The following is a 21,519-nucleotide window of genomic DNA, read 5'->3' on the forward strand; positions in this document are numbered from 1 at the left end:
TTATGTGAGCTTCAACTTCATCATCTGTAAAGTTGTTGTAAGAATTAAGTCAGAAATATGAAATTCAGTGCCTGGTATGTTGTGGATCCCTGCAAATTGGCACTTGTCATTATTGGTCCTAATTTAAAACAACTTCAAAAATAGGATGATTCTTTTCAAAGAAGAGAAAGGAAAACTCAAATAAGAAATATCAAACAGATAAAACAACTCAAACTGAAGGAGAAGAGGGAAAGGGGCTAGAATTCTTGACTCAGACAAGAGAATGAGAGTTATAACACATGCCAGTGAGTGCGATTGCTGCTATGATACTAAAATCTGTTACAGGTTCAAGGGACAGATCACCCAAAATCTTTCCACTGTATGTCAGAATAGAGCTGGCCTTATAGGGGTGTGTGTAGTCTAATTTTTTAAATCTTCCTTTTCCTCAGAAATATTTATTCTTTCTGACTTAATTCTTTCCTGAACTTTGTCACTGTCTGCAAATTAATTATACATAGTCAAGACAATGAAAAGTGAATTATATTTTTAACATTTTATTAAGTTTAAGTAACCTTCTCTAGTAGTGGAATAATACAGTATTGATAGAAGAAAGGGGGTACCAAAATAATGTTTAGGAAGAGAGCTGACCAATTCTTTGCTTCTTATACACATTACACAACCATCATTGAGTCACACAGAGACCATTACTAGACAAAAATAGGTAGGTAGAAGGGAGCTGGTGGCCACAGAGTGTAAACAACCAAAGGCAGCCTCCTAATTTTAGGGAAGGACGAGACAGAGGCTGAAGTAATCAGTTTTGTATCCAAAATATCCAATTGGAAAGACGTAAAAGAACCAACCAACTAGTTTTAACTACAAGACAGCCGGAGTTTAATCATTTTTCTAGCTATATGAAGCTTGAGTTTTCTCAATAAAGATTGTGAACATATAAAACATAATATACTATCAGGAAAAACAGAATTGAAGAAATTAAAGGTGAATAATGAGTTTTCATCGTGGTCTATATAAATAAATCTACTCAGCTGAGTTAGAGACATAGCCCTACCATGGTTCCGTAGGGAACTTCTTTGTCAATAACCCATGTCATAAAAGACTCTTTTACCCAGTCAGTGAGTATGCCCTTGTTGAAAAATACTATTAAGCATCAGAACAGCTTAATTTCAATTGTTGAAGAATGAGAAGTTATCTAGAGATAATTTTTTTGTTAGTAGTACAATGTTTAGCAGAAATTTGAATGATCCTATTGCATCAAAGTTTTGGGATCAGGTCCTAAAAGAGCAAAGTTTCAAATGCATATTTGAATAGAAGACCATTAGATTTGGAGTAAGAGATGAGCAAAGAGAACAAGGACATCAGTAGCCTTTGCAACTACAACAAACAGTAGGTATATCAGGTAAACTACTGCATAGCACATTCCGAGCTTTCTCTAGTGTGGAGATCTGTGTATGACTTTAAAAAACCATTATGGGATATTTTTTGGTGAAGTTACTATGGTATTAGGTCAACCATGTTAAATCTCATAGTTGGAGAAGATTAACTGCTCAAATGTTTTTGTAGAACGTGAGTGAAAGCTGCTTAAACACTGTGGTTTTTTAGCATATCTAAATTAGAGCACCTGATCTGGTTTTTACATTAGTGATTCTCCAGGGAAAGATCACAGCAGGTATCCCTATGTGGCCCTATGTTTGAAAGACAAAAGATGTTGTAAGCAAATGTGGCTGGCTTTGTTGTTTCAAAGTTGAATAGAACCAGAAAACTAGACCTCACCTCTCTGGTAAACTCAGGCAGTTGTGGATAACTGTAGAATTGTTGTGTGGTTTTCACCAGGTATCCATTTCTAAAAAGTGTCTTCTGAAGTATTTTAATGTATTGATGAAATAAGTTTATTCTGGTAATGACGTCTTGATTTTCTGGTTCCAGAAAATTACGTACCTCTGGTTTCAGTAGAGTATAGACAGGTTCCATTTTCTTGCATGAACTAAAGATATGATCTCCCATTAAATGAAGCCTTTGGGTTTTGAGAAATTTTAAACTAAAGGATAAATTTTAGGATAATTCAAAAGAAACATCCCCCAAAAAATATATATTTTTATTTTTCCCCTTAATACTTTTTATTGGTTACTTTTAAAAGTGTTGATAGGTAAACGTAAACAAAGATGAGCTTCATACAAAATGAAATGGAGTGATTCTGAGTCTTACTTATTTAAAACTAGATATTCTGAGACAATTCAGTCAGAGAATTATGGCTAAAAGGGTAGTAAGATTCTCCAGAAATTATTAGATCAAATTGACATAGTCTTTACATTTAGATAGAGAAGCTGTTTGTATGTTATTAACTTTGAACGTCAAGAATAGCTGTGTATGTGTATGTATATGTGTGTATATCTTTTCATGTTAATAAACCACTCAACTGTATGCTAACGCGTTATTCCATCATGTTCTAACACATTTTTGATGTTCTTTAGAATTATTACATACATTAAAAATATTTATTAATATGCTATAAAAATATTTTGACATTTATTATGCAATTATTAAATTGCACTCTTCATTTTTGGAGAATGTAAGGTGGTTTATAATCATATATTGATAAAACAAAGAGTTAAATGCGATAGCTTCTAATTTCTGAGCCAGTATCTATAGAAATTGGAACTGTATCTGACACTACATACATTCCAAAAATCCACACCATGGGGTAATTTGTTTATAAGAATGAACTAAATTATTGCCAATTCTCAGTTCTGTTCAATTTATACATATAGAAGGTGCACAATAAATGCCTAAGTTGACCTCAAATGAAGCTCACTATAAGTTTCTCAAGTGCCTTCTGAATCAAAGCTTTATGTTAAAGATAGCTTTAGTTTGAATAATAGCTCATCATCATCCAGTTCTTTTAAAGGCAGTTTACATATGGCAATGGTAACTTTAAGTGGAATATGAGTAGATCTCAATCCCCCATCCATGCCGGATAATAGAAAGCTTATTGTGCTTCAATGTTTGGATGCTACATTCTCCAAAAAGAACATTGTAATAATTATAATTACAGGGACAGTGCAGTGAGTATGTTTGTAATTTTCCAAGTCCAAGTAATATTGTAAGTTGTTTACCATGTTGCCTTATTCTAGCTACCCACAAATATGTATTTTTCTCCTTATTTTGTGGATGTCTTATAAACAGTGAGTTTTCATAAGTAGGTCAAACTTTATACTCAGATTATAGTTTTCAATATCCAGTGTACTTTTTGGCTACTTCACACCAATTAGACCAAGTTTCAAACAAGAGCTTCTTCAGGTAAGTGAAAAGTAATACTGGTTTAAAATGAATAATTTTCTGTTTTTAGATGATACTAGGTTTTCAGTTAAAACTTATGCTATCTTGTTTAGGAATAAATATGCTCATGCCTGATTGCCTGAAACTTTGTTTCTCTAGTAGGTCTAGATCCCAATTCTTTTTCTTTCTTTCTTTCTTTTTTTTTTTTTTACTTTTCCTACTGTTTTAATGGCAAAGTGCAGTATTTACTTTCTCTTTTGGTTTTGATCACCGTCATAACACTCTGATTTAGACATATCCTGTGGTAGGCACTGTACTTGTTGTTTTAGTACCTGAGCCCTTTTTCCCTACCACACTAAAAATTAATCTCTTTCAGGGCAAAGAAAGGTTAACCTCCATGTAAAAGTAGGTGCCTCTTGAGTCCATTTATTAGTGGGCAAATTTAAGATTCTAGCTAGATTTTAGCTGAAAATGTTCCCTGACAAATGCATGTTGGTAACATCTTAATATTGGCTCCTCTTCTCTCATCCTCAAAGAGTGGGTTATCCCCCAGGCTTGCTGTTTAGCTCTTCTCTCTGGATATTGTTACCTCCAAGATAATTCAGTGTATCTAAAATTAAGATAGGTCTTTGTCTTACTGAGGGATTTATTCTCCAAGCTTCTTAGTGTTCTCTGTACCCAGGCACCCAGATTTGAAGTAGTCACTCAAGATATGTCACATACCACATTTCCTGTACCTATCAAATCATCTCGTGAACTGCTTCCTCAAAATGTCCTTTGTATTAATGATTCCTATGGCTGCCACCCTAATCTGTCTCACATAACCAGATACCTGAATGGAATGATTAATTCCTTCAACAAACATTTATTGAGTGCCTACCAGGTGCTAGGCACAGTGCTAGTGTGGGAGGATGAATAATGTAGTCACTGCTCTAGAGGATCTGAAAGTCTAATGGAGGAGACAGATAAGAGAAGAGACAGCCCGTTACAGTTTGATTGGTACGGCTATGCTAATGATAAGCACAGTGGGTGTTGGGACCACAAAGGAAGGACATCAGCCATTTAGTTGCCTCTCTTGACCTTAGTATTATCTGCATTCCAATCCATTCTGCTCTCAATTTATTTTCCTTAGCCCTGCTTCCTTCATGTCCTTTTTCTCATCAAAAACATGATTGCTCCTTAATCCATCCCCCTTTAGTTTGTCTCTTCTCCCTATCGCTTTCCTGACTTTATGTCCTATGCCACCGTAAAGGAAAACTTCTTTTCAGTCCAGGCTCCTGGTGCCGCCTCAGAAACATGCCATATTCATTTCCAGTATGGTCTTCTATGAATGGCTTTTCTTTTTGCCCTCCCCATCTACTTAGCCAAATCCTGGGCATTTTCTAAGGTTCATCTTAATTCCTCCCATTGCCTTAGAACTTGTTAAGCTTGTCTTATTGTCTACTTTTCTCAGTCCTAGAAGCACTCAGTTTATAATATAGCACTGCTTTACCTTGTTAGTGTTATTTTTGTCTCCCTAAGGAGATTGTAAACTCTTCAGGTCAGATATCCCATTATGTGATGCTTTTATATCCTTCATAGAGTCTAGCACAGTGCTGAACTCAAAAACTAATTGTTGAATTTCAGTAGTATATAAGTAGGGCATTCCCCCCCCACCAGCCCCAACATTAAAAGTCCTTTGATCTACTGGAAAAAGGATGTCTTTGACTGAAAGTTAGAAATACTTTTATTTTGTATAAAAATGTAAAATTGAAACACAGAAGGAAAAAGGAAATACATTTCCTGAATTCTTTTGTCTTTTTGATTGATTGTTCTGAATGCCTGATATGCTGGAAGTAATGGAAAAAATACTTGGCATAAAAGACATAGATTGAGACTGGATCTGTCATTTAATGTGAGCCTCTGAGAAAGCCCCAAACCTGAGTCTTAGCTTCCTTTTCTGTAAAATGGGGTTAATATTACTCAAGGTTGTGATGAAGATTAAATGAAATCATGGATATGGAGTGCTTTGTAAACTTTAAGGCAATATATAAACCTTGCATAGTTTTACTGTGCTCCCATCTTGTATGATAGTTGTGAGTTTGCATTTTACAAAGATCTGGATTTCTATATGGTACGTTTTGCGATCTATTAATAGTAACTTCTCTGAAAGTTCAGGTCAGACTGGCTTTCTTGCCTCTCAAGAGGAGGACAGACTTCTAGCCTAACAAAGTAATGAGTGTGCTATGCTAGAGGGCACCTAGGAAGGACACCTACCCAGACCTGGGCGTTGTCAGGGCATGCTTCCTGGAAGAAGTGACGTTGGCCTCTAAGCTCAGACCTGAAAGATGAATAAAGTTAGCCAGGGAAAAGTATGGAGGAGGGGATAAGGAGATGAGAGAATGGCTACACTCTGGGAACTGAAAGAAGCTTCATCTGGTTGCCTCTGAAATTGAATCCTACACTGTACTTAGATCTACTAAAGATCGCTGTATGCGGTTATCATCTCTTTAGGCTTCAACTCTTTCCTGGAAATGATCTTATAGTATCCCTTTCTAGTAACAGCTGAATAGAATTTATTTGCTGGTCATTAACATCTCTTCTTCCTTATCTAGCATAGATATATTTTACTTATTAGAGCTAGCGCAAGAATTGTTTTCTTTAGACATTGGTCCATTTTATTAATTGTGTTCTCTTTAGTCTGCATCTACTCTATAACTACTGGCTGCCTCCTTCATGTCCTTTTTATGAACCATTAAGAGAACTGGACAGTTGGTTTTGGAGGGGTTTTTATTTGCTTTTGTCTATAAAAACATTTACTTTGGCATGGTTTTGGATATTTGAAATGTATTTGTAAGGTAACATGGGTACACCTCATTTCTGCTTAGTTTAGGAAGAATGAGGAGAAATCTGGGAAAATATTATGGTTGAGAGTTCCAGAATAGAGATAGCATCTAGAATGGCACCTGGCACAAAACAGACTCTCAATACATAGCTGCTGGACAAATGAATGTGCACATTTGTAGGCAGAACACAGTAAGAGAAGGGAATAAGATGAAAGTAAATGACACACTGCTAGGTTAGGGTCTATAAGCTGATGATTGGGAAGTGAGTCTCTAAGAAAACAGCAGGCATCCATAAGGAGGCAGGAGCTAGATGTACAGCCCCTCACCAACTATGCGTTGCTAAATGAGGCTTTGATATCACATAATTTTATAATCATGTATCAGAACTTGGTAAAAACCTTAGTAAACTTCATTCTGTTTAGTCCCCATAAAAAATACTCCTACTTACCCCCGTAAACTATGTGGAAGATCTGAGAGATAGGTTGCAGAGAGAAGTCAGGCCTTGAAGAATAGACCTACCCTCAGGCACTGAGCTAATGGAAGAAGACTAGTCAGGTACAGTGTTTGGCTCAAGACTTGTGAAAATGCTATTCAGAAACTTGTGAGGAGAATCAGCTTTCAGCAGGTCACTACTACATCATAGCCATATTTTTCTGCACTCATTGAAGAAGATAATTGAAGAGAAGGGTATTATAGTTATTGCCAGTGAATTTGGTTGGTATTGGAAATACATGCTGACTATAACATGTAGTTGTTGATTTTTTAAGTAACTTTTCCCCCCTCTGTTTTCCACTCCACTTTCTACAAGATTGTGGTTTGCCAACTATAGAACTTTTTCAGGATTGTAACTTTGAAGGTTGGCAAAAAATTCCTGTATATTGTAGAGCTCTGACACCTAAAAAGGGGAAGTCAAAAGAGTTGCTGGATGAGTATCTAGGGGAATTTACTCTGGGGTAGGAAAGAAATGGGTGCTAAGAACTTTGAGCTTCTATGGCCGTGGTCTTAATGCTGTCAGACATGACTTCCCCTTATAAATATTTTGAAACGCCCCCTGCTGAAATTAAATCCATAATAATATAACCTACTCACATAGATAACTCCAAAAATAATATAATGTCTTCCCTGCTTATAATATAAAGGAGAAAATTTTTAAAAAGAAGATAATTTATAATATGTAAATGCTTAGATGTGACTACATTGGAAAACGTAATGAAGTAGTATGCGTGCAGGGAGCTGCAGATGGGGGCTCATGGTGTCTGGTATCAGTGACTCAAATACCATGAGTGCCACAGTGCTGGCAATCTGATTTTCCAAAATGAAATAACTTTTAATAAAAAGTATAACCTCCCTTTTATTTACAGGGCAGATACAATACTGAAAAACATGCTTTTCTTTGAAACTATGCAAGAAATGCCGTCTATTTGTAAAGCTATGGTCAGAAATTTCCAAACACTCTCATAAACTTCTGAAATGCCCCTGGGGGGCTGTAATACCTTCTTCCCCACTTTGAGAACCACTGCTATGTAGAATCACATAGGGTTCTAGTGTTCTCTATTGAGATAGCACTACTGACCTATTTGGGTAAGTATCTTTTATTAAAGATTTTCTTAGTAGCACTAGGTTTATTTTGAGCTATTTATTTTCTCTACCTGCCCTTTGGGACCAACCACGTGTTTGTGAACCAATTGGTCATTGATAGAGATACTCTTATTATGGAGTAGAGTTTTATTCCTGATGAAGCAAAGGTCTGAGTGTAGCTAGAATAAAAAATACTGGAAAATATGAGAAATATAAACTATTTTTTCTTATTTTTTAATCTCCTTAAAAGATAATTGGCTGCTTAAGCAAAAATAGTAACAATATATTATGTTGTTTCTAACTAATTTAAAAATAAGATGTATGACAGTAGCAGCACAAAGAATGGTTGGAGAAATGGAAGTATATACTTGCAAGGCTCTTACAATATACTTGAAATAGGATAGCATCCCTTGAAGATTGACTGTGATAAGTTAAAAGATGCATATTGTAGATTGTAAAGCAGCCTCTAAAAAACAACAAAACAAAACCCAAAGAAATACAGCTGATAAGACAATAAAGGAGATAAAATGGAATCATGAGAAATATTCGGTCCAAAAGAAGTCAGAAAAAGAGGAAAAAGTGAACAAAGTCATAGTCCCTGAAACAAAGTTCAGATCCATTCTGTCAGCTAGTTTCTTTCACTCCCCACTCCCAGAGCTGTGAGTGAGAAGGTGGCCTATATTTCTTTATGTTCAAAGGATTAGTGGCCTTTTTTGAAGAACTCAACTTTCTTTGTATTGGCAGTCTTTTACCAGTACTCAGGATATCTCCCACTTCGCCCAATCCAATACTCTCCTGTTTTACAGCCCCCGGGCTCACTCAGCACCTATTGCTCTCCCTTCTCCTTGGCACTCCGGGTGAGAAAGGGTCACTGGTTACTCACTGGTTTCTGCACTTGCCAATCCAAGATGTTGCATAATAAAGATGAAGTGGAATGACTTGATCTTTGATTTTTCTGTGATGTCTCAACATACCTTACTCTTTTCTCTTCCCCTGAATTCAGAGACATGAAAAATGCTGTAATTGGAAACAACAAGCAGAAAGCCAACCTCATTGTTTTAGGAGCTGTTCCAAGGTATGTTTGCTATCATCTCCTTTCTGCTATTCATACTAAGTTTCTAATGTACTTCTCATTCTTAACCTTAAGACTCATCTTTTTTCTATATGGTCTATCCTATTTTTGAAAAGCCTCTTAATTTTTTAAATAAATACTTTGACTTATATGATGCGTCTCTAAAAAAAAATTGAAGTACCAGAGGATGAAATATGAAGTGAATGCATTAATACTTTTTATAAATTCAGGAAGATCCTTGACCCTGCAGTAAAAGAATATCTTGGGTGGACAGGCTGTGTGCACCAGCCTGGTTCTTTCTTCCCTATCTCCTTAGACCCCTGACAGTTTTTAAATGATTGGATTATAATTTCTTAGGATTCTTAAAACCCTTTTGAATTAAAAAAAAAAAAAACCTGCTTGGTTTTTAATTCTGCTTTTCTTTTTTTAATTTCTAATTTTTAAAATTTGTTGTTTTTTAAGTTAACATAGAAGTTAGATTTCTTCTGATGACCTAATAAGCTTCCTTTTGGAAGAGTGGCAGTTGTATAACTTTCTCTCTGCCTTTGCTACTCAGAGCTAAGTTTTATGTGAAATTGCTATGTTTTTCACTTAGAATTTTTTTAATGTTTTGTTTTTTTCTCTTCTCTTTCTTCTTTTCTATCTGATACAAGATTAATGGTTTTATAGTTTTTATCATAACCGACCTCAAATTTATACTTTGGTAACCGTAAAGCTCTCAGCCACCTTTCTTAGGAGATTAGTGTTATATAAATATGCTTTAGGGAACATGAGGGAGATGGTCACTGGTGGTGGGTGGTTAGAGTTTGGGGAGTAGTCGTTTGGCAGGCTGGACTGGAGTGGAAATGAAGGAGCTCCTGATTCCCCGAATGGGAGAGCTGGAGAAAGAAGAGAGCTTCCCATGCTTGAAGAGCTGCATAGGACTTTGAGTACTCCCTCTAGGCTAGACCTCTGTGATCTCTGAATTACGGCTCTGGATGTTCAAGGTCCATTTCTGGTCTGAATTTAAGATCCAGCAGCACTTGGCATTGGGAGTCTTCATATCCTGAAGTGGTAGATCGCATGAACTGTGGTGCTGTTTCTACAGAGACCACTTGTGGACAACGTTCAGATATACAGTTCTGATAAACTCTGAGATGATATGATAGTTCTTTTGCTCAAAATGGAGAATATCTCTTCTAGATTTTCTGGTAGTGATTCTCTGAGCTAACACAAAGAAGCAGAATGTCAAATTGGACACATCCGAATCAGGGATCTTGTCCAGAATCATGCTTTATAAATATTTACATATTCTTTTATTAAATTAGCAGCTGATATAAACAAATGACCATTTCCTAGCACTCCATAAGCTCACCAACCATATTTTTAGTATGTGGAATGTACTGGTAGCCTTTTTCTATCACATTAATTTTAGCTAATTTACTTTGGTTAAGTTTTTTAGTCTCTTCTGTTTATCAAGTTCCTTCTTTTTAGATTATTGTACTTGCTTCAGCAAGAAACCTCAAGCACAGAGCTGAAAACTGAATGTGCAGTGGTATTGGGAAGTCTTGCTATGGGTACTGAAAACAATGTCAAGTCTCTACTAGATTGCCATATTATCCCTGCCTTACTGCAAGGTATGTAGGGATGTCATTTTTGTACAAGTAAAAATTAGAATCAGTTTGCAGTGTTTTAAATACTAGTTGAAAGGATGAGTCTCAAATCTGTTTTCTATTAATAGGACTACTATCCCCAGACCTGAAGTTCATTGAAGCTTGCCTCCGATGCCTGCGTACCATCTTCACCAGCCCCGTCACTCCAGAGGAGCTACTGTATACAGTGAGTTTTAGATGTTTTTGAGTCATCACTTACAGTTCACTAACAGCGTACTTCTAATTTGCTTATTAGCATCTCGAAACTCATCATAACTGTGTTATGTTATAGAAAAGTCTCAAGAAGTATTTGAGTTCTTGCTGATTGGCAAATATCACATGTTCTAGGCTTTGTAAAGAAGTGAAAGTCTCAGATCTTGAGGAATTTATAAGCTGTTTTTTTTTTTTTTTTTAAAAAAAAGACCCATTTTGATCTCTTAATATATACAAATTAAGCCAGTATATTTACTGCCAAATGAGTGATAGAGAGTTCCACTCACTCTGGGTTAAATCCAGCAGAGAAAGCTTTCTAGAGAGGCTAGAATTTGACCTGGTTCTTGAATAACGGATAAGATTTAGAGAAGTGGAAACAAAAGAGACCAGTCTAGGAAAGATTTATGTAAGAGAAAATATGCAGGACAGTTGGCAGAATAATCTGTTATAGGAAGGGTATCAGTGTTAGTTTCAACGGGAAAGATGAATGAGAACCAGTTTGCAAGAGGCTTACTTGTCAGGCTGCAAGCAGAAAATACATGTGAGAGAATCCAAAGATCTTTGGAGTCATTCAGTGGTTTTCAAAAACCTCAGGGATTAGAAGGGGATATTATTATCTATTGATTGCTTGGCACTTCCTTAATGAAAATTATCCAGGCCAATATTTTCAAACACTCTTATCCACAGTCCACAGTAAGAAATATATTTTCCGTTGCCACACTATGAGTATATGTGAATTTGTGTGTGTGTGTTTGTGAGAGAGAGAGAATCCTGAGACAGTCTTCACAAAACAGTTCCACAAATGTTATGCCCTCTGGTTTCTATTCTATCCTTTTTCATTAAGAAAAAGAAATTCTGGTAGTGATTCTCTGAGCTAACGCAAAGAATCAGAATGTCAAATTGGACACATCTGAATCAGGGATCTTGTCCAGAATCATGCTTTATAAATATTTCAAGAATATAAGCAATCAAGAGGTGTAGGCAAAGCAAGCAGGGAGAGCGGACATGTCATGTGGCTCTGTAGTCCATCCTTCCCAAATCAGACACACACTCCTCTGGCACATAATGATACAGAAGGTCTGTAAGTGAGGTCTATGGGTCACCTCACACAGCAAGGAGGCTCTAAATTAGGAAACGTCTCAATGTTATACCTCAGGGACATTCTTTACATCTCAGCGATATTCTTCAGGGAGCCATGCCTCATACATTCCTAGATTGTTTACTACAGTGGTTCTCAAACTTGAGCATGCACCAGAAATACCTGGAGGGTTTGTTAAACACAGATTGCTGGACCTTACCTCCAGAGTTTCTGATGCAGTAAGTCTAGGGTGGGGCCTGAGAATTTGCATTTCTAATAAGTTTCCAGGTAACTCAGATGCTACTGGTCCATGGACCACTCTTTGAGAGCCACCAGTTTACGGTAAGCAGTCCTAAATGGTGAACATCCTCCTCAAAGCATTCCACAGAGAAGGACTCTCCTCCTAGTAAATATCAGTCTGTTTCCTGAAGATCCTGTTGTTATGTTTAAAAGAGATTAAGCCACTCACTTGTCTTCTTTACTCTAGAAGTCTCTCCCCAACCCCTAGCCCAGTAATAGGGGGAGAAATTGATCTTGGCTAGCTGTTTTAACTCCTTCTTCTCACTCTAAACTGATTTCATCACTCACTAATGGATCATGGTGCAAAATTTGGAAAACTCTGATCTATGCCAACTTAACTTTTTTACATGAGAAAAATTAAGACCCAGGGACATTAAGTGACTTTCACAGTGAGAATGTGTAAATTATGAAACATCTCAATTTTATGCCTCAGAGACAATGGAGAATCCGTGAAAGGTGTTGGACAGGATAACGACAGAGAGTAGCATTTCAGTGTAATTACCTGACGGCTGTGAGTTGGATTGTATAGAGGCCAGCTGCCATCGCAGCTCAGGCACTAAACCAAAGACAGGGCAGTCGAGTTGGAAGAAGGCAAGATGTGTAGCTGAAATCCTGTTTATCAGATGGGTGGCTTTGGGCAAATTATGTAACTGTTCTTTGCCTTCTTTAATCAATTGTAAACTGCAGATATATAACACAATTGGCAGAAAGTGGGCAGGTGTGAAGAAAAGGGACAGGGTCTGTTGTGACAGGAAAACAGAGTGAGAGAGCAATGAGGAAAGGAAAGAGGTGAAAGTAGCTTTAGGAGCCTAATAGGCTTATTTATCTTCCTCTCGATTGCTTGGTCTCTCTGAGCTGCTACCTACTTCCGTCTTCTGCCAATGGAACCACTGTCCCCCCAACCCCGTAAAACACATCTGTACTTGATATTCTCATCTTCTCTCCTCCTTTTCTTTCTAGGCATATAGTACCTGACTTTCTTTGAGGTTTTCTAAGTTTTTCATTTTGTTTTTAAACTGCTTGTGACAACACAGAGGGTTATATTAACAAGCAGGAGGAAAAGATTCTGTATGTAGGGAATCAACAGCCTTCTCTTTTCCTACTTAGCTTTTTTATATCTTGGACATTCTTCTCTTTCTAAGGGAAACCCCGAATCTTGTTCATCCCAACAGTGGTATTCTTTTAAGTTTCCTTCCTTGCCCTCTGTTGTCTTTTGTCGAAGTGTGGTCTATGGACCAGCAGCATCAGCCTCATTTGGGAGCTACTTAGAATGCAGAGTCTTAGGTCCTACTCCAAACCTACAGAATCAGAATCGGTACATAAAGAATATCCTCTGCGAATTTACGTGCACATTCAAACTTGAGAATCATAGCTCTAGGACTCGTGACAGCGTTAGGCTAGGAGGCTTGAGCTAAGTTTCCTTTTCCGTCTGTGGTTCAGGCCAAATCTTCTTTCGACTTTTAATTCCTTTTGCACTCTAAGAAAAAGGAGGTTCTTGGAGAGCCCTGCAGCATGTTGGGTAGATTCTTCTCTCTTCTGTACCATGATGTATGTTGCTAAGTGTCAGCAATAGGCAGTACACTACAAGTGAGAAGTTGTTACTATATGAATTGTCTGGTCAAGATTGAAATTAGCTAACCACAGTCATTATGAGAGATTTTTACTAGTTACTGATGTTTACAATAACGTCTCAGAGATCAGAATTGTCAAGTTTTATTTTTATACAATAATTCCTCCTTATAACAACATTTTGGTCGACGACGGATCACATATACAACTGTGGTCCCATAAGATTAGTACCATACAGCCTAGGTATGTAGCAGGCTATAACCATCTAGGTTTGTGGAAGTACACTCTATGATGTTAGCATACCCATGAAATCGCTTAATGACGCATTTCTTAGAACATAACCCCATCATTAAGCGACACACGACTATATTATTGTGTATCTTATTAGTTTCCTCACGTTTTGGTTTCAGAACAGATTTCTGTCAGGTTTTATTGAGTGATTTTGTTTTGTGGTGAGGATATAGCCTGTTTATGGGAGAGAAATTGAGAATTTTCTGTTGTTGTGTTTTATCGAGGATGAACATTGAACCCCCTCTCCTTGTCCTTCACCTGGACAGTTTTGATGGCCATGTTGCTTTTGTTTTGCTGTGTTCCTTAAAGAGACTTGATTTACTGTCATTAAGATAAGAGGCTTGCATATATACCTACTCATGGAAACAGTTTGTTAGATGTCCTTACTGTACCTGAGTTCCTTACTGCTGTGTTCTCCTTCCCTTGGACTCCAGGATGCCACGGTGATACCGCACCTCATGGCGCTCCTCAGCAGGTCCCGCTACACCCAGGAGTACATCTGTCAGATCTTCTCACACTGCTGTAAAGTAAGAACCAGAATAAATGTTCTCTATAATGTAAAATTTTATATGCCCTTGGGAAATGTGCCTTCTTTGTGTATCCTCATAGAGATAATCTATAAATATATAAGCAGTCCTATATATATATTTCCCCTGCCCTTTTTTTTTTGACACAAATGGTAACTCACCCTACATACTGTTTTGCACCTTGGATTTTTCACTTAACATATCTTGAAGGGTATTCCGTATCAGAACATAAGGAGCTCCATCATTCCTTTTTTTATAAACAGCCGTATAGTATTTTACTGTATAGATGTACAATAATTTATTTAACCAGTCCTCTATTGTTGGACATTTAGCTTGTTTCCAGTCTTATATTACAAAACAATGCTGCAACAAATACCTCATATGTAAGACATTTTATAAGAAACAGAATTGCTGAGTCAGAGTGTGCATTTGTAATGTGACCACATCTTGTCCCTATAGGGGTTGTACCATTTTATCCTGCTACCAGCAGTGTGTGATCATGACTCTTTCCCCACACCCTCAGTTTCCACGTTGCTGGAAATTGCTTTAAGTGATCTCCTATAAGGAGAAATGAGAGATTTGTCTTTGCTCTTTGTTGCAAAGATGTAATCTTTGTAATAATTCTGTTATTAAAAGGGCCCGAACTTAAACTGAAGAGTGCCATGAAGTACTATTTATTTTGCTTCATAGTTTACGTATTAGTGTACTCTTTTGGTAACCACGGGTGATTATTTGAGGTCTTTCAGAATTGCTACACATTTGCTAACTTCTGACCAAATTATTGTTTATCTTCTGATGATTCTGTAGCTTTTTCAGGACAGCGTTACTGAACTACCTATCGTGTATAATACGAATACAAAGTGAGGAGTTTGGGGAACTACAGAACAGAAGGGAAAGAGAAGTGAACACCTACGTACTAAACTAGGAAGATCACAGATCTATGAGATTAGAACAGTTTCCCAAATAAATGAAAATTGTCACTTGGTTCCAGGAAAAGTATCTATAGATTATAATTTAAAAGTTTAAACCCCTCACATCCTAGCTGATTACCACAGCCTATTCAATTCTATTTAAGACATTTATAATTTAAGATTTTTCTCAAAAATCCTTGAAGTTTCTCTTCCTGCATTGCTTTGACAAGCGTGTAAACCAGCTCACAGGACCAGGGATGTCAAACAATCCCTTAATCTTTTGAGATGGGCAAAGAAAGGCTTTGAGAAAATGACAACTTTGTTGCAATGCATTCGCTAAAAATGAGCTGAACCAATAGGATCTAGAATTTTCCAACAATGAAATGATGTCTTATGGCCAGCCCTGGCAGATGGGTAGAGAAGGATACTCCAGAACTTTATGTCTCATTAAAAATCTTTTAGCATCTATACCTGAGTTCTTGAGAACACAGCATCTGCTGGTCATAACCACAGTAATCCCCAAAGGGCACTGAAAGTTGGACCTGCAAGTATAACTACTTCATGTCAAATTATGAGAAGTTTGAATTATCCCATTCCTGAAGTTACCCAAATAGCTTTTAGAATTACTCATAGAAACTTCTCAACCCTTTTAGGCTTGCTCATCTGAAACTTCTCAGTGCTGTTTTAGCTGAAATCATAGATAAAGGAATACCATTAAATCACTAGTTCTTTTGCTGGAGGGAAACTTTGCTGAGCAAGAATGTGCAGTCACCCTCGTGCCAGTAACAGAACCGAAGATCTTATCAGAGAAAATCACCTTAACTCAGCTTTCTTTTAGCCTGATAATTAGCATTTACTATTGTAATTAAATGATTAAATTTAAGTGTTCTGAGATATAACTAGACTTCAGGAAACATTATAGCATTTATAAACCCCAGTGACAATAGTAATAACCTAAAATACAATATTTATTTCTCTGCTGATACTCAAACATCATGTATCTTTGAAAATAACTGATCTGATGGTCTCTGTATTGTGATTAATTATAAAAACCTTTTATTTTCATGTTGTTCACTTTTACGTATAGGCCCAAAATAAGATTCATAATAGAATTTTAAAACTCATTCACAAATTTGCATATACTGGTATCACTGTTAAGTAAATTTACATAGTTTCAGGAGGGGAGACAAAAAGAGGAGAGATTACTAAAGCATTTGTGTTATAAGCTAATCAGAATTATATCTTTAAAATCTCTCCCTGACTTAGTAAGCAGCAAAAAAGGCTAGTAATAAAGTTAATTGGAATTCTAGCTTCTAAATTGTTGCCACTTCTCCAGCAGTGACTCAGATTTCTGAGACCTGTATTTTGGAGTTCAAGATCATGAGGGCTTCCACTCTGTGGATGTAGCCTCACTAACCCCAGGTCCATGCAGGTCAGTTTGGAGAGACTAAAGAGAGATGTGATAATTAAATGACAGCTCCTTCTCTCTAGTTGGTTCAGCCACTGATTCCTTTCTTGCAATTGTTTTTACACAATCCTGTATGTGACCACAGACAGGAAGAAGAGCTTCTTTTGTAACAAATGTTTACTGCAATCTTTGGGGCAAAGAATTTGAGGGATTAAAAAGTACAACATTGGTAAGCAGTGGGGAATAGTTAAGTTTGGAAAGTTGTTGATCTTTTCACCATTATTTATATATTGATCTTTACAGCATCAGTAAAGACATTCCATAAGTGATCTAGCTCTTAGGGGAAAAAAGATGTATGCACATGGATATTCATTGAAGTGATGTTTGTAATTGTAAAAGGCTGAAAACAGTCTAAATGTCTATAGGGTACTGGTTAAAGTATGGACATTGATACAATGGAATAAGACCAAAGAAGAAATGAGAAAGCTCCTTATGTACTGATAGGAATGATCTCTGAGATACATTATAAAGGAAATAAAAGGTTTAGAGCAATATGTATATACACACACACACATACGTATATATGCATACATGTAAAATGCATTTATAGTATATGTAGTATTTATATATAGTATTTTATATGTATACAGTATTTGTATATATAAACCTTTTGTGTGTATATATATAATATTCTGCCATTTGTGTTAAAATAAGGGAAAGAATATACTTATATATTTGTGTATGTATAAAATATTTTGAAGAATATAAAATAGTCTATTAGTATTAGATTACCTCAAAGCCAGGGAGCAAATTGCTTGAATGCAGAGAAGGAAGAACAGTGAGGTACAAGGAATGGAGGCAGCACCCTGCCTACTCAGTTATTCCCACTGAGCACTGCTGGTATTTAAATTGGGATGTTAAAATTCATAAGGAGGGCAAAAACCCTTAGTATGGTGACGTGTCTGCTGAGGCTAATTTAGGCTTATCTTCACAATTTATTCTAGTTACCTACTTGTTACTAGGTAAGAAAAAAATGGATCAGATTCTTAGGAGACCCTTCTTTTCCTTGACTCCCCCATTACGGTCTCCACCATTATCTTCATAATGAATACGCCAGAGATGCCTATGTTTCAAATGAGACAATTGGAGTACAGCATTTAGAGCAATGCCAGCAAATAGCAAGGACCCAGTCAGTAGGACCTGTAACTATAACTGCAGATGCATGGATGAGGATGAGATAGGAAGACAGCACACTTAAGCCTGTGTCCTGAGAATGTCAGTATTTTCAGTTATAAAACCAAGTTTATACTGTTCTGGATGGATATGTAGTGATAAATATGTCAAGCAGTTATACTCGGAATTTATCCTCATACCCTAAGTTACTACACTGAGATGCAGCCTTAATAATGTTCAACAAAACATTGTTTATAATAGTGAACCATTAGAAACAACGTAAAATATGTAATGAGGATTTGCCTGAGTCAACTGTGGAATATTATATAGTGATCAAAAATAAGAAATTAGAAGTTAGTTTAAAAAGTGTAGAAATTAAGAGAGAAATTGCTGAAGTTTTTTTTAAAGGACCTTTTTAATAGTATATAAAATGTTTAGGGGATTTTTACCCATAAAATAGAATATTGGCTGTTTTATTATTCAGAAGTGTCAGTGCTAATCTCCGCACTTCAAATGATATTTTGGTCCAAGAAAGAATAAGCCTCTGCAAGATAGTTGTTACTTGGCTAAATAGTGGGTTGGAAAAATTGGTTTGAGAGCTCTTTTTCTAGACTATTAATGGGCTGGTGAACCTAGACAGGTAGCCTACCTTTCGGTGCTACAGTTTTCTCTTCTGAATAATGATAAGCATGAGATACCATCCTTGTCCTGGTTTTAATTGACTTTCCATTATTTAAGTGGATGGGTGGGACATAAAATGAATAAGAACTGTGGCAAATTTGAAGCCTTGCATTTACCTTGAGCTTCTGCTACTTTGAAGATCTTCAGTAAATTGATTAGTAGAAAACAGTTGATGAAAAATAAAACACCTGAATTTTCCTATTTCTTTACCTTCCTCCTCTAAGAAGTGATAATTTTAAGAGGAAAAGCGAGATAGAAATGAAAACAGATTGTTCAGGGGCCAGCCTAGTGGTATAGTGGTTAAGTTCATGTGCTCTGTTTTGGCGGCCTGGGGTTCACAGCTTTGGATCTTGGGCATGGTCCTACACACCACTCATCAAGCCATGCTGTGGTGGCGTCCCACATACAAAATGGAGGAAGATTGGCACAGATGTTAGCTCAGCAACAATCTTCCTCACAAAAAAAACAAAAAAACAAAAAAGAACACCCTGTTCACTTGTCAGTTACGGAGTGTTGTGGTTCCCACCATCCGTTGCTCAGACTTCTCTGATGTGTTGAGATAGCCTAGGCTCTGGTCCAGGTCCCCTTGCAGTTAATTAGTTTTAGAGTTCTTCTGGCTAGCTCATCAGTCTTAAGTTGTAAGAATGACTCCACTCTTTGCTGTGGGCACAGGGTAAGGGCATGCACATGAAATGCAGAATTCATAGTGGTTCTGTTGCTGTGATGGTGTGCTGTTTAAGATTGCAAAGAGCCTGTGTCCAGATAGCTTCTGTGCCCCCTTTCTTGTTTTGGGGAGGTAAAGAGGCAGCAGTTCTACAGAACTGGGATGAAGTAAGATATGGTAGCCCCTTACAGGACTGAAAACAGTCTACCCTGCTTTTTTATGATGGGTTTATGTGAGAGAAGGGTAACTGAGAATTCTACCTTGTAGTGAATGTGATTTTCTACATTTAAGTAAGTGTTTTATTGGAATGAATCCTTACTCTTCTTAATGCATTATTATATTCTCTTTTCTTCCAGGGTCCAGATCATCAAACAATTTTATTTAACCATGGTGCAGTTCAGAATATTGCTCACCTACTAACCTCAGTATCTTACAAAGTAAGATATTAAAAATTATGGCCAGATTTTTATACTTTATTTTTGGTTTCTAGCATCTTGCTCTAGAAAGAGGCCCACATATTTTATTGCTTCTCTGATAAGTATTACAATCAAGACTAGTATTTTATCAGTAAAATGTTGTGGGGCATTGTTTTATCTACAGAATGCTCTTTTTTAAAAAAAAAAAAAGCTACCTTTGCCTTTCCATTTTTTCAGGATATGGTTGTGGCATGAATTGCTATTGCTTTTCACCTGTTATTGTCAACAGTCTCTTCTGGTTAGGTCTCAGTGCCAAAGCTGTAGGCGAGGTGATGCTTTGAAGTATGTTGGAGCAAGGGCTTGCTGTATCAGGAAAGACTTTGGATTTCATATTTGAAACCTTTATTTAGCCACAGTGACTCCAGCTTACAGCATATACCCACATGTACAACAACACTTAAAATGTGTTCTTGGGGCCAGCTCCATGGCGTAGTGGTTAAGTTCAGCATGCTCTGCTTCAGCAGCCTGGGTTTATGGGTTCAGATTCCAGGCATGGACCTACACCACTTGTCAGCCATGCTATGGCATCAACCCACATATAAATTGGAGGAAGATTGGCACAGGTGTTAGCTCAGGGCTAATCTTCCTCAGGAAAAAAAATGCTTTTGTATTTTAAGTTTAAAAGTCAAGGGTTTTCAGACTTGTTAATTAAATTTACTATCTTTTATGTATAGGTAAGTAGCGTCATAGTATATTATCAGGCATTTAGCTAAAACTTCTGTCATTTCATTATTGTCCAACTAGCAAGTTGTAGCAAATATTGGGATATTGTTGTTCTTGTGTAACATTAGAGCTGGGTATGCTGGGCGTTTCCTGTAGAGCAGAGAAGCAGTGATTTTTGTCTTCTATCCTCTTGCACTGATCCCAGTGTACTCTTTTGGTCCTTAGCTTTATTGCAGGTAGGGCCTCCTAATATTTATGTTTTCCCTACCTTAGACGTCGAAAGTTCAGTTGTGGTAAAGAGCTCACAAGGATAGGAACGGGGAATGGAACCAGCTTGAAACAAGCCAGAGGCAAGGGAAGGAATCATGTACTGAGAGCCACTCCCTCTGCTCTGTACCACGCAGAGGCTGGAACCAGTCAGTACTTGCACATCAACAAACAGTTGTTGGGATGGCTATATACTGTCCTTCTTCTCTGTCCTCTAGCTTCATTAATTTCCCCTGCTGTTCTACTATTTTTCCTTTTCATTTCAGCGCTAGACTTCCTTATCTACTATAAGAAGGAAAAAGTTTTTGGTAACATTACTCTTTGTCAAGGTTTGCTCCATTGTCAGAGTGTCATTAACATATTCTAAGTTCTGCCTGTGGGCACACGCTAGTGCTGCAGACCGTTGCCCAGGTGAGGGACAGGGCTGCTCCACACCTCAGCTACCTATTGGGCCAGTCTCAGGTCCACATGACATCATCTACAGACTCAGGCTTGGAAGTGAAAACTGAGCAGAAAGAACGGAGAATCACAGCTCTCATAGGAGCTCCTGCAGATTGTAAAATATGTTGTATGTGGTCAAGCGTTTGGGCCCTTGGTATCATCCTGGACCAGTCAACCAGTTTTGAGAATTAGTGGCACAATTCATGGGTGTTTTAAAAGTGAAATTAGAAAAAAAAAGTGAAATTAGTTTAGTCCTTTTCAAACTTTCGTTGTAACTTTGTCTCCTTTCCTTCTGTTCTCTTTGCCCGGCATCACCATCCCATACACAACTGCAAGAGTGGTCTCTTTTTTTTTTTTGGTCTTCCCTTCAGTTCTCTGGTTTGTGGTTTGGGAAGAAGTGCCCCGCTTGAAAGGCAGTTGGTAATTAATTAAGTTCCCTTTGCCTTACCAACATTATATTTTGTACAGTGTTCTTTTAAAT

General features: G+C 37.1%; 1 protein-coding gene across 10 annotated transcripts in view; it reads left to right on the plus strand.

Annotated features, from left to right (window-relative positions):
* The window catches only part of ARMC8 (armadillo repeat containing 8), a 93,060-nt gene that overhangs the window by 21,658 nt on the left and 49,883 nt on the right, over nt 1–21,519 (plus strand). For all 10 annotated transcript variants that reach the window (XM_008519547.2, XM_008519550.2, XM_070576154.1 and 7 more), the window contains 5 exons: nt 8,677–8,748; nt 10,219–10,361; nt 10,466–10,563; nt 14,262–14,354; nt 19,548–19,628. In XM_008519547.2, coding sequence (XP_008517769.1) covers nt 8,677–8,748; nt 10,219–10,361; nt 10,466–10,563; nt 14,262–14,354; nt 19,548–19,628 — 487 coding nt within the window. The remainder of the gene's footprint in view (nt 1–8,676; nt 8,749–10,218; nt 10,362–10,465; nt 10,564–14,261; nt 14,355–19,547; nt 19,629–21,519) is intronic.

The sequence above is a fragment of the Equus przewalskii genome, chromosome 15 (genome assembly GCF_037783145.1).
Source record: "Equus przewalskii isolate Varuska chromosome 15, EquPr2, whole genome shotgun sequence".
Taxonomy (NCBI): domain Eukaryota; kingdom Metazoa; phylum Chordata; class Mammalia; order Perissodactyla; family Equidae; genus Equus; species Equus przewalskii.